Below are 14,741 nucleotides of genomic sequence, written 5' to 3' on the forward strand. Positions count from 1 at the left end.
TTTGGTCCAATCGGTCGAACTGGTTAGATCGTGATAAACGAAAGCGGTTTTGTACAATATTTTCTATTTTACAGAAATAACATTAGAGACCTGAAGAGTGTACTTTATTTTAATAATCATAGCTCAAACTGAACACACTTAACTAGGGATAGGAGTTAAGTTGATATTACACTAGACTTTGTGGAGGATTGATTTTTATTGACACATTGCAAAGTATGGATATATATAGTTGATGCCATTAATGACTGTACACATATATTTGTTGCTGATAAATGTGTTGGTATTGTGATATATTAGTATTTTATCACAATGCCATTGTCCATTTTCTGTATTGTAACCAGTCTGTTTGAACATTGCTCAATCTAACAGTCTTTGATAATAGTGGTGGTCATCTGGTTTATCATAACCCAAAAACATTTATCATAGTGGCTTAAGGGCTAAAGGTAATTTCACACACTAGCAGGTATGTTAAGTTGCTATAAACGCTTTTACTCTTTCAGGTCGTCATTCTTCATGGTGCAGGGTGACCAAGAGAAAGTGCAAAACATGTTAGACAGCAATGTTGTCAAAACCACATTTTGTACTGGAAACACACTGGCCCGTGTGTCGGGCCTGAACACCTGTGTCCGGGCAAAATTCCCAAACATCTCCGACGATGCCCCACTCTTTCCATTCACTGGACCAGTCTCTGTCAATGTAGAGACGACAAATGAGGACCTTCCCAATGGATACAAGTTTCAGCTGAAGAGAACTTCTGTAAGTACAAAAAACTGTACTGTTTGTTAAAATAATTCAGTATACAGTTTACTTCTTTTAGTGTTATTTTTGTGATATTTAAAGGCAATTTTGTTCACCAGGACTTTTGATATAAGGGCAAAAAAGAAAATATGTGTGTTTCAGGAATCCCGACCTACCCTAGATTTTCCTGCCGACCCTAGAAATTTTATCACCTACTTGTATCTGAGATTAATTTTTTAGACGGGCAAAGCTAATAGCCACTCATTAAAACGTACTTTCTTTCTAGCTTCCTGTTCTAGGAGTCTTGACACTATTCTTGACAAATTAATAGCCATTGTAATGTGTGGAAATGCATTGTAAAATTTGATATAAAGCATACTATTGATCCATGATAATAAATTACTAAAATTAAAACAAAATTCTTTGCCTACCGACCTACCCTATTTTTTTCAGGCATGTTACCTGAAACACACTTTTTTTTTTTTTTGCCTAATCAATACGGATCTGATCAAATATGACACTTTGTATTTTCCCACATAAATCTGAAAATGTTTAAGTGTAAGATCAAAGCTGTTTACTGTATTAAAATTATGAAAATGAAAACATTGGAGAGAAATGTTTGTGAAGTAACCAGTGTTCAAAAGCATTTAATGTACTAGGCAACATGAATAGCAATTCATATATGAAATATCTTGATTGTAAATTTATTTTTAATCTCTAGGGGTCTGAAAAAATTGTTACAGTATCCTAAAAGTTTTTATAGATTGTCATAACAGTTCATTGTTTGTAGTTGAAATTAAAAAGTAATGTAAAAATAAATTTGCACTTTTAGACTGATGAGCAAACAATGCTTATGGTCTCGTATGATACACCGGGGTCTGTCAGGGACCGAGCTGTTGGCTTTAACATTGACATCAGACATGTTGATAGGACAATGGAAATGAACCTAGTGTCGCCATGGAAGAAGGCTACATTTACAGGTAAAAAGGCACTGAATTTATATAAAAAATCTTCCTGAAAAAATTAAGTTTGGGAAACATCCTTGGCTGAGTTAATTTCATAAGATAATACTGACATTTTAGTTAAATAAAAAATAAAAAAACTGACCAGAATGTATATCAGCTTCAGGTCATCTTATTTTCAACTAAGTAAACTTATTAGGAGGGATAACTTTTCACTACCTGACCAATTTGAAGGGCTTTAATTGACTAAATAGTCATTTTAACATGAGCTGTAGGATGAAGAACAGGGAGTTATAATACAAAATACATCTACATGCTATTGTTAATTTTATCCTTTGAATCTTAACTCGTACAAAATATAAATATGTGTTCCTCATTTTAGTGAATCTTTATCATTTGAAGGTAACCTTGTGTACACGGAACCTTTGAAGAAAATTGAAGGCGACTTGGTTGTGGATACCACCAGGACATATGGTGCTGTCTTTGAACTTCAGCGACAGGAGAAGAAGAAAGTAATTAATTACACACCACGCATTGTCATCACAATTCCAGGCAGAGATGGCTTCAGCTTGACAGGATCAGCAGTATACGTGAAGCAGGCATCCTTAACAGGAAATGTGGTGTTAACAGGGGTTCACGCAGAACCCATCCATATGAATGGTAAATCAGTGTACATATATCTTAATAAGAATTCTACTTTACTGGGTCACGGGTTCGAGACCTACAGGGGCAGTCGCAGGTACTGGCCACAGGCCTCCAGTTTTCCTCAATCACCAAAACCTGACATGTCCTAAAATGACCATAGCTGTTAATAGGATGTAAAGCACAAAAAAAGTTTAAAAAAAAACAAAAACAAAACACTGCCAGATACATTGATGTAGCAGTCTGATAATTATCTCAATTTATGCAAAACTGCATAGCCTTGAAGCATTCCAATCATACAGTTGGGACACATTTTAATTTCTTGATATTTTAAGCTTGGATTCAACATTGACACTGCAGTGCTTTGTGTTTTCCGGTGAGTGAGATCAGCTGATGATACTGTATTGTCATTGTAGGTGTCCTCGTCAGCACAGGGAGGCGTAAGAAGGTGGAATGGAATGTCCTATTTGGAGACACCAAGACATTTGCCGCACTCATAGACGTACCCTTCACAGCAGTTGGAAACTCGGTAAAGCTTAGTCCAGTCATATTGGCCACAATTCCCGGTCACAACGAGTACAACAGCACAGGAACTATGGAATACCGCAAGAACAAACTGATGAAGGCAGACATTACTGTAAACGGCTTCACAGAGGATCCAGTCATGTTTAACTGTAGGTTCAAAGTCACACTTGAAAGGCATACTCCATGTTAATCTATACCACCTATTTTACATTTAGGTGACTGCCAATTTTAACAACCCTGTCAAGGTTCAGATCTCCCATTTTTTACCCCAATTATCAGAAATATTTTTAACTTTGCATCTATTTAAAATAAAGTTGAACCATTTTTATGATTTATCAAATATTGATTTAAAGAATACTGTATATATGCAATATTTGATTAATTTGATACAGTTGAAATGATTTCGAAAACTCCGTTTCTATTATGGCCTAGCCCCAGTAATCCAGTCATCACTAATTTGGTTGTCACACTTAGTGTTGTAGGGGTTAGCTTGGCTTTGTACCAGTAATCCAGCTACTTTTGCTGAGAATGAGTCGTCTGGATTATTGAAGTTCCATTATATAGGAACCCCATAGAAATAATTTGGGTTTTGTTTAGAAAGGGAGTGACTAATAATAAAAACAAAATGCTGTGTATCAGGTCATATTTTCAGTGATTCATTTTTACAATTTTGATGATAAATTTTGCATATAATATGAAAAATGAAGGTACTAAAAAATTTGCAAATAATACTGCAAACAATTTTGGCTCTGAAGAGTAACCCACTAGAAAACCTGTATGGTTGTGTTTGTGATGAATCATTTGCATCTTTCTATCTTTTTCAGCCATTGTTAAATTCTCAACTTCTGAAAAGGGTGTTAAAGTGAAATTCAGTTATGAGAGGAACAAGAACTATGAGGGAGAGGCAAGGCTGATGGTTAAACAAATGAAAGCTAAATCAACTCAATACCTTGGACAATTAACGCTGAAAACTCCAACCAAGTTCCTGGCACAGATCAAGTCCCGACTGGTCCACAAAGTTGATGCTTCAGCTAAATTTGACATTGTTGTGGATAAAATTCTGAAGGTTCCCATCAAAATAAAAGGTACTGCTTGTTTGATATTAGAATATATGTGTCTTTAATGTCCGTCCATACAATTTACCTATTGTCATTAATCTATGTTAGCCATTTGTAATACTCATCGTTAAGTTAAATAGTTAAACATTATATAACTATAGCATAAAACCAAGAAAAACTCACTACTTTATAACAGAAAATGTTTGCTGCAGTTTAACTTCTGCATATATATATCATTACAGCGAATACTACTTAACATATAATATACATAACAATTCAATGTGAACGGGTAAAATAAACAATGAGCGAAAAAATATACTTCTACATTTTTATAGGGTTTACTGGTAAGGGATGAAAGTTTGACCAGACAAAAGTTAATGAATATAAACCTTTACATAAGTTGGATTTATAGATGCTGCTGCGGTCTATGACAGATGAGATTTTCATTTCATATAACTGCATTAATTGTGTAAAAAATCATTATTTTTATTTTTACATTTTTTTGTTATTCTAGGTTTGGTTACAAAAACAACAAAGAAGCAGATAAGAACATTTTACAGAGTATCGGTACGATACACTGGTCCTAAGAAAAGTGACGTCAGGCTGAAATTTGACGTAGACAAACGCCTAAATGCTGTTTTTATGAATATCAAACTTTCCTATAACTTCCTGAAGCTGATACAGGGAGCCAAGGACCAATTAGACTTCAATGGAAAAGTTGTCCGCTCGTTGAAGGCGGTGCAGTCATACGAGCTAGCTACGTAAGTTTTTAACGTACCAGTGTGGTTTATCCAGCCCTTGTTTTAGGAAATATAGGGCTTAATTTTGAGAGATATGATTCCCATGGCTTCATTCCCAGAACAAGCTGTCGTCGTTAAAATTAGGATAATTTTAATAGATATAGCTAAGTCTCTTTCAGAAGGACTTTAAGCTAAATCTCTATTAGAATATGAAAATGACAACAAATTTACAGCATTGTTATTTACACGCTGGGAATAAAACGAGTGTTACCCCTCAGTGATATAGGAATTGTATACCATACAATGAAATAGTTTAAACCACAACAAATAAGGACTATGTTCAAGTGATTTTGCATGAAAAAGAACAGGTTCTCTAGATATTGAGTTGAAGGTCTGGATAAACAGGTGTCTGATTCATACAGGATACTAATTGTTTTAAAGGGGGAAAAAAGGGGGGGAGCTGCTATTTTCTTCTGACTTTTCCCTGAACACATTATCAAGTTCATATTTTAGGAAATCATAATTAATTTAAACACTTTTCATTTCTGACACTTCTGCACCAGAGTTCAGGGCTGGGAATTAGTTTTAAAATCTTCCAATTTTACTAGTCCAAATTCCATTGACCTAATATCATTCAATATGAAAACTAATATCAAATTTTGATTAGTTAATCAGGCTAGCAGTTTTTTAAAATCACTATTCTAACTGGAGGTTATGCTATTCTCAGACTAGCAGGCTACCCTTAATGTCAAGCCATGCAAAGTCATGGTGCTTTTGATCAAATATGTAATTCTTTCCCTGAACACATTGCCAGAAGGTCTGTATCTATTACAGAACTTTGAATTCATGTGATGTTTTACTTTTATTACAAAAAACAACTCATTCTGATTCAAAAAGTTACATTCATTCATTTTTTTCTCAGAAATTTCAAATCCAGTCGATTTGGCATTTACAACAACAAGATGAACGTTAAGGGATTGTACCGGCCAGGAAAACTCGCAGAGGCTGTCCTGGTTTTTGACCATGGCAGGAATTACCTCAACAAAGACAACAAGAGAAGGGTCTACTTCAACGCACAAACTAGCTATAAGATCCGAAACGCAAACATAGCAGTGGCTTACTCTTTCAGCTGCCGTTATCCTTGGCAGGTAAATATGACTTTTATCATACCCTTCTAGTTTTATGGAAGTTGATTGGGGTTGGCATATAGTGCTACCCATGTCTGTCCCTTCCTGTCCCAATTCAGTATTATTGCTCTTGTGACTTCATTGCTTGAGAGATTTTATCTTTTTGTGTTGCCTGCAACACGAGGCAACATATAGTTACCGGTATTGCTCTGTTGGCGACGTCGTCGTCAGTTGTGTCGTCCGAAACAAGGTTTCCGTGCGATAACTTGAGTTCCCTTGGGTTGATTGAACTCAAACTTGGTACACATACTGCATACAAATATAGCTCGGTTTGCATTTCAGAAGTTTATATGCAGTTTCGATAGAGTTATTCCTCTTCTATTGCCAAATAAGGGCATTGTGTGGTAAATGCAAATCAAATCCTTTCAAATTTTGTATGGTTATGCTAGAAGCAATAATGTTCAACATATAATGCATGTTTTTCTTTCGAGTTTCAACTTTCCGCTTCTTGGCATATCACACTTGACATAGCAACGTTGCTTATCATTTGCCGTTATTTTTTGCTTGTTTACGCGATAACTCAAGCCAAAACACTTTTCTCACTAAAAGAGCTGAGCAGACTACACATATAAAGCTCAAGTATGAGAGCACCATAGAGGAGTTTGTAGTTCAAGGTCACAGTTACTTTTTATAGAAGTTTGTCAACAAAAACATTTTAATGAAAGATCAAGTAGGAGAATAGTCAATACCTCAACAGAGTTTGTAATTCATAGTACTAAGTTCACTGTCACAATTTACACAAATTTGTCAAACAATGACACTTATTTGCATGGGAGTGGGAGAATTATGTCTTAGACACTTCAGTTTTAGCTTTGTTTTTACAGCATAACAGCAACATCTGCTGGCTGAAAGGCCAAGCATCATTTTATGATATATATTTCTCTTGCAAGTCATCATACAAATAATACTGGAAGAAATTGCATTTACAGGGCTATGAATAAGGTTAGATCAGTGTCATTTTGACACTTCCTTATCCCTTCCAATAATGCAAACATATTGATTATGCTATAAGCTGTTCCTGGAATGTTGTTCCCACTGATGCTGCAGAAATTCAATACCACAAATTTTAGGAAATCTTAATACAGTATTAAGATGGCTAGTTACTATGATTTTAAGACGTAAATTTATTTATATCAGCAGAGTATTTTTCATATTCATGTCCCTGCTGCCAACAGAATTTACTTCCTTTTTCACCAAACTTAACATCTTTATAAATGGACAGGTTGAGATACAATCAATGCATAATGACTAAATTGTGGTTGTTTTCATTGGTGTGTTTCAGGCTTGGACCGTCGCCTTAGACGGTAACCATTACCATGATCAAGAGAGTGTCAACTCCAGTATGGCCATAACACACAACAGCAAGGAGTTGTTTGATGGGGCAGTAATCTACAACGACGACAGCAATAAAGGAATTCCGAGCTACGCAGGGGAGATAGCAATAAATGTTAATGATCGACCAATAGCTGTAAATGCCAGGGTGTCAGAAATCAGACCTATGGAATATGAGGGTACAATCAGTGTTCAACATGAAAAGAAAAAGGTGACAACTCTGTCTACCATCTACAGGGCTCAGAGTCAGAGGGAAAATTCCTACGAGGTGACATCAACGTTGGAACTGTATGATGGAAAGCGGATGGAGGTGTCAGCCATCTACACCAACCCCTCTGACACGTCTCATAGACTCAACACTGGTGTTCAATGGTATGACGGTACATCCTTCACCAGCCAGGGGGCACTCAATCTGGACAAAGAAAGTCCACTGGCTAGTCTGGCTTTTGCATTTGGATCCAACAACTATGCCTTGTCTCTGAGCGGCGAGAACAAGCCGGGATACAGACGTGTAGCCAGTGACGTTCAGTACCCAAGTAGGCACATCGTCGTAGAGTTGGGAGCCGGCATGAAGCAAAACAAATATATGGTGCTTGGGGATGTCCAGTGGGATGCAGACAGCCATGCTGATAGTAGGGTCAAGGTTGAAGGATCATACAGAAATGAAGGGGTGCAGAACTTTGAAACTGGTGTTCTAGTTCAGGTACCTGATCATCTATATTCTGCATTCATCCGTCATTTGAGTACCACCAAATACAACACCGCTATAGAATTTGCATGGGCCCCAAAGAAAAAGATTGGAGTAGAAATTGAGTTTGAGGATGGTATTCGTAAATACCGTAGAGATATCACAGCTATGGCTGGATTTACAACTCCATTCGAAAAATTTGAAGAGATGAAGACCACATGGTCTTACAACACAAACAAGAGACAAATTTCCTCATCGCTTGCCTTTAAATACGCAAGAGACAAAACTCTGTCGCTATCAGTCACTGCAAAGAAGCCAGTCACCATTAACTCTGTAAACATCAAGTTAATCCTTGGAACTGCTCTTCCAAGAATTGGTGAAGCTTCTCTGACCGTCTCCCACTTACTGTCTCAGGACATGACCCATCACACAGCTGAGAGTACATTGGAGTGGGGATCTGGACGCCGGGCATACCTGGAAACATCATCTGACTACTCATCAACTAGGAAAACAAGATCCTATATTGGTAACTTTGGATTTGTCTCCAACATCCCGACATGGGAGCTGGTCACACTTAACATCACACATATGGATGACTTCAGACAGTTTGACTCTAAGGCTGTCTATAACAGGAACAATGAAATCTATCACTACCACATGATTCATGATTTCACGATCAGAGGTAGCCAGATTCAGAACTCTGGTACTTTCAACATAACATCTCCAAAGGATAGTCTGCATTTCGTCTGGTCTCATGAAAACACAGATCGAAATATCGACAGCAGTGCTACAATCTCCTGGAACAATGGCCAGCGGTTCTCCACATCTTTGTATGGAGATATTCAGTACTCCCCTACAATGAGGATTACAGGACGCTTTGATGCTGAAATACCCTCAACACAAATCAACCGTATAAGAGCTAGGTTTGAACATGCTGATCGTCCAGGGAAGATTAATACAAGTGGTCACATTCATGCTGATGGAGAGAACATCATTACGGCGCAAGCCAACTATGTCCGCCAACTGGGCAGTGTTGATTATGATATGCAGGCTACAAGTGTGTACATGTCACATGATTTTACCACCACTTTAAGGACCAGACATGCAGTAATGCCATACACAGGACAGCTGGAAGTTGAATGGGCTCCACAACAGACAATTAACATGGAAGGAAGCATGAATTTAATCCCTGATCTAAAGAAATTTGATGGCACTATGACCTTGACCTCACCTTTCAAATATGCAAGACGTATTGTTTTTGGAGCATCTCACAAGTTGGAGGGCTTAGAGTGGGTAGCTGCCACTGATGTTGAATTTGCACCCCAGAGGAGCTTTACATCTGAAGTGAGATATCGCATGGATGAACTTATCAAGTTGGGTCGGTTTACTCTGACCACACCTCTTAGAGAGTTTTCAAGGGTAGACACTGGGGTACAGTTTAGTGGACATCCCATGGACTTTGCTGCTGTTGGAAATCTTGAAGTCGCACCATGGGTACCAAGACATGAACTTGCTGTCAATTGGCTGATGAACAAGGAACAACTTAAGGGAGGCTTTGATTTCAAAACCCCTGCATACAGCTATGCAAATGCCCAAGTGACCAGTGGTCAGGTAGGAACGTCTAGGTCCAGTAATATGGCGTTTGAGTTCATGGATATGAAGAGAATGCAACCTCAGAGGATGAATCTGGTGTCGGATTACACAGTGCAGGATAATGTCATTGATGGAACCATCCAATTTGTCTGTCCCTACACCCAACCTATAAACATTCAATACACACAGACAGGAAACTTCCATGACTTCAACCAGAGGTCTACCATTAGGTACAGCGGAAGTAAACAAATTGTTTCTAACTTGGAATTTGGGGACACTCCTAACATTTTTGGAAAGCTCACCTTGAATACGCCATACAGAGGAACAGAAAATGTTGCAGTAGGGTTTGTCTATGATGGAACTGAATGGCGTAATTTTAAGACAAAGGCTGTCTATGGAACGAATGACAAGAAGATTGAAGTGGAAGCCCGTCTAAATGTTTTGGATGCCCTCAGTGGAAAGGTTGCCATCAAGAGTCCATTCCCAGCTATACAGATAGCACAAGTAGCTTTCAGTCATGATTTCAACGGTGTTACACTTACTACCCATGGAGACATGATCTACAATGAATATGTTGTAGAAGGGGACTCATCTCTTCGTCACGATTCCACTGTTACCATAGGATCATTTACTTTTAGGTCGCCCATACCTCGTGCAGAAGAGCTCAGATTTACCTTCAGCAAAGATGGAACTCCAAATAAATTCATGGTTCATGGAGAGGCATTTAGAAATACGGATCAAGTGGAAGTTGATGTTAACTTTGAACATAATGATAGGAGCACTTCTGGTACCATTTCAGGCAGAACAAACTTAAACAATATTAAAGATGTGACTGTGACATTCAGTAGAGAAGGTGACCTGAGCGACTTCACTGTAGAAAACTCAATGAGATATGGGGAGCACAAGGTGGATTCCTTGGTAGGATTCTCCCACAATGAACATGTAACAGCTGGAAGGATGGTGAGCCGAGGCCTTATTGATATGTTTATAAGTGGTGATGCTGAGGAAGCCACTGTGTCCTTTACAAGGAGAGGATCGTTGTTGAATTTCCAGAATCAGGGAATGGTGATGATTGGCCAAAGAAAGTATGAAAGTCAAGTAACATTAGCCCACAACCAAGAAGAATCATCATTCAAATGGATCATTCCCGTCCCTGTTGGAGACAGTATTGAAGTAGCAACTTTGACATTCAGTAGGGAAGGTCAACTCACTGATATGACAGTTCAAGGAAAGGTAGAATATGATCAAAAGGAGGTGGCAGTGAGGTCAAGCTTTGCCCTGACGGAAGATAATGTAAACGGCAGATTTAACCTGGAAAGCAGTTTCCCTGATGTGAAACCCATGAGGTTGACTTTCTCCAAGGAAGGTTCCCTTCCATCAAATTTTAGGACACAGGCTCTATGTATGTATGATCAGCAGACAATAGAATCTGAGGCTGCACTGTCGTTGGATGCTACGTCTATGACCAGCAAATTTCTGTTAACCAGCAATGCTCCAGGAATCAAGGACATCACATTGACATTGACAAGGCAGGGTACACTTGTAGATGGCTTCCAGTCGGAAGTTATTGTGTTAATTGGGCAGGACAGCATTGGATCCAAACTGGAATTCTCTCACTCTGAATCAAGCACTACAGGAAAATTTGAGGTAACCGGCAACATTGCACCAATTACAATGTTATCCTTCTCGAGAGAGGGAGATTTGATGGATTTACATTTGCAAACTATGGGAATGTATCAGCAACAAAGTCTGCAGTCTGATTTGATTTTCCAACATGGAGATTCTGAAACAACAGGATCAGTTAGCATGACCAATACATTCTTACAGAGAAAATCCATGAAAGTTGTTTTTTACAAAACAGGAGGTTTAGAAAACTTGAAAGTTGGTGGACAACTGCTGTGTGATGATGATAGCTTCGCTGCAACCCTTGGACTTTCCCATGATGAGACAACCACAACCGGTTTGTTGAATACCACATGTACATTGGAGCAAGTGAAGGACCTGAGGGTTTCCTTCACCAGAGCAAGTAGTCGCCGAGTTGAGTCTATTACAGGAGAAGCCACATATGGAACATACTCCTATACTGCAAAGTTGGATAAGAAAACAACAGGAAATGATGTTGTCGTGACAGGAGCTATTACCAACCCACACACAGAAGACATCGCCTTCACCATGGATTACAATAGCCGCAGAAAGGGATTCACCTCTACGATCACTGGAAACATGGGGGCTGACAGCAGTGTCAGATCCACAGCAGAGTTCACCCATAAGGGCAACATACTTACATTTGTTGGGAACAACATTGTCATAAACAAAGGTGAAAATTATCTGACGGACAAATATACACTGAATCATAAAGGAGACCCCACAGATTTCAAAACTAATGCTGTCTATGTTTATAACGGTAAGACATCTGAGGCAACTCTAACTGTGACGGCACCTTCCGTGGACAGTGCATCTTTGAAATTAGCTGCTACATCAGAAATACCAATTAAAGGTTACAACGACTTACTATTAACATTTGGAAACACCAAGAGTGAGTCAACCCACAGAAGCACCCTTGACATAATCTATGGCAGTGAGACCATATCTGTAACGTCTGCTGTCGACATTGAATCTGCTCAGAAAACAATAAATATCGGGTTTACTTCCCCATATCAAGATGCAGAATCAGGAAGTTTAGAGGTTACCCACCAAGGAGAAAGCATCAGTAACTTTCAAACCATTGTTATCCTTACTTCATCAGGTTTGACGACACCAGTGCGGGCTGAAGTGATGGTTAACTACAACGCATTAATGAATATTGAAGCCTCGACTAAGTTCAGTTATGGGCCCATGAATAGGCAGGCAGACTTTAGGCTCCAGCAACAGGATATGGAGCTTACCATTCGAGTCAATCTCCAGTCTCGAGAAAAGACCCTCACCTTTGAAGCCAGCGGAAACCTTCAAGGTTTCGGAAAGCCACATACAGAAACTGATCATGAGAAAAACATGGAGCTTAAAGCAAAACTGTTAACTCCTTTTGAGGCTATCCGAAATGCTGAATTCCAGTATACTACTGCTCAATTACTACACGAGGACAAATCTATGACAGAGAACATTTTGGTGAAACACAACGATTTAATTTACTATAAAAAAGATGTAGCAACAGAAATTCAGAATGGCATGGTGAATACTTCTGGCTCAGAATTCAGTGATGCATTGGGATGGGGTTATAATTACAAACTGCTGTTCAATATTCCATTAACATCGCTTAATTTTGAAATGACAGCTAGTAATGATTTAACATCACCAAACAGTAGCTATCAGATATTGGGCAATGCTGTCGTACAGAGGACTGGCGACACCCTGGAGTCTGTAGAGGCTGAACTACAGGGTATCCACTTGTCCCGCACAGTTGCAGCAAGAGGAGGCTGGACCAAGAAGTTCCCTGTATTGCCAAACCAAATGGAGATCAGCTGGGATGAAAACAAGGGACAAAAAGCTGGATATAATATCAAGTGGGGAAAAGTCAACCGACTTGTCAAGGTAATGTCACCGGTGAGGTCGGTGGAGCTGAGAGGCAGACTTGTCGAGAAACAACCAACTAAAGTGCGAGAGTATCAATTATTCTGGGATGCAGACAAGGACAGATCCCAACAAGTCAGTGTAAGGTTGGAGACAGCACCAGACCAAAGGAGAACTGTCAGACTAGGACTCAACATCCCTACAACTAATGGCATCAAGGTAGGATTTTAGGAGTTGTTAATTCAGTAGCAGAACAAAAGGTAGTAAATATGAAATAATTGCTGTTATTTTGATAAACGCTGAATGTTTACAACAGTACATGAGCCAGACTGAGTACAATTTAAAGAAATTAAAATAAGAAAGATATTATTGTTGTATAAATGTATAAATGTATACTTTTGCTGAATATTGATTCTCATCTTTATATGAAAGCATTTGATGTGAAATTGTGTCGTTTTTCTTTGAGGACAATTACTCTGCCATGAAATAAGTTAGCAAACATTTTGGGCTATATATTTTGTGCCTTTTGTGGTCATGTTGTAAAATGGCCCTTGTTTTTTTATCTAAAAACCTTCAGATTAATTGTTTTTCATGTTTCTATATTGTGATCTTTTATGATTTTCAGGAGTTTTCTGTGGTCAGTGAATATACCAGACAAGACAGCGGTCACTATGACAGTAGAACAGAGTTATCTTACTCCACGGACCCCTCCAAGACCATTGTGCTGACCTCGAGTTATGATGACCTGTCTCAAGGAGAAAACAAAAACTGCAGCTTGACCATTGGTCTAAGTCATGCCCACTCTTACATGGATGTGTCAGCTACTGGTCACATCGCATCTGGTCCCCAAAAGGGGTCAGCTGGTATAAGTCTGTCAGCCACTACTGCCCAGAGACAAACAAAGAACCTCTTCCTCATGAGCGAAATTGACATGCTGCGCAAACAGATGAGCATTGTGGTAAGGTTATATCAAGACAGGAACCAGTTCTTTTTGGGTTTTTTTATTTCTCATTAAACAGGGCATAAATAATTTTCACCTGTTTGGTTTCCTTGTTTTCTCATAACAAGCCATCTTTTCAAAAAAAAAAGAATTAAAATAAACAATTTTTATTTTTTTTCTGTTTTTAGTTTTAAATTTTTTGCTTTTCAATTTTTTTTGAGAGAGAGAGAGAGAAACAGTAATCACAATGTCTTAGATGAAGATTTTATATTTAGAACCCTACAGTTATATTTATGAATTTCAATATCTTTAAAAGATTCTCCTTGTAGCCATTTAGCTTACCAGGGTTTAAACATCTAATATTCGTTGTTAACAGGAAAATCAAATAGAAAGACTCTTAGATATTTTCATTATACATGTACAGTAAATTTTCAGTTGGTTATATCAATTTATAGTTGTGAATTGACATATGGATGAATTTTAATTAAAAACTTGAAGAGTTGTTTTAAAGTATCACCTATTTACTTTAGGTCTTACAGCATGTATTAATAATGTTCCTATAGGCGATTGGTCCTTCCAAGTCTGTGGGACTGACCGGAGAATTCAGTGACTCACCATACAGTCTGACTATCCGTAGCACACATGATGCAGAAAACTTGATCGATGCTGAATTATCCTATGATCAGCAGAACAAAGTCATGAATATGCAGATGAAATATGATGCAGGTGAGAAAAAAAACACAATTAAATGTTAATGGTAATTGTATCTTTAATGATTGAATTCTGTACCACGAAGTGAAGCCTAGTATTCTCACCATGAGGGATTACA

The 14,741-nt window shown here is 38.2% G+C and overlaps 1 protein-coding gene across 1 annotated transcript in view; it reads left to right on the forward strand.

The window, feature by feature from the left end:
• LOC110452518 overlaps positions 1 to 14,741 on the forward strand; it is a 46,310-nt gene that overhangs the window by 20,682 nt on the left and 10,887 nt on the right. The window contains exons 15-24 of the mRNA XM_021501097.1: positions 501 to 756; positions 1,571 to 1,718; positions 2,103 to 2,360; positions 2,759 to 3,016; positions 3,692 to 3,952; positions 4,440 to 4,686; positions 5,588 to 5,813; positions 7,135 to 13,191; positions 13,598 to 13,930; positions 14,476 to 14,638. Of these exons, the coding sequence (XP_021356772.1) occupies positions 501 to 756; positions 1,571 to 1,718; positions 2,103 to 2,360; positions 2,759 to 3,016; positions 3,692 to 3,952; positions 4,440 to 4,686; positions 5,588 to 5,813; positions 7,135 to 13,191; positions 13,598 to 13,930; positions 14,476 to 14,638 (8,207 nt within the window). The remainder of the gene's footprint in view (positions 1 to 500; positions 757 to 1,570; positions 1,719 to 2,102; positions 2,361 to 2,758; positions 3,017 to 3,691; positions 3,953 to 4,439; positions 4,687 to 5,587; positions 5,814 to 7,134; positions 13,192 to 13,597; positions 13,931 to 14,475; positions 14,639 to 14,741) is intronic.

The sequence above is a fragment of the Mizuhopecten yessoensis genome, unplaced genomic scaffold (assembly GCF_002113885.1).
Source record: "Mizuhopecten yessoensis strain PY_sf001 unplaced genomic scaffold, ASM211388v2 scaffold6719, whole genome shotgun sequence".
Lineage (NCBI taxonomy): Eukaryota > Metazoa > Mollusca > Bivalvia > Pectinida > Pectinidae > Mizuhopecten > Mizuhopecten yessoensis.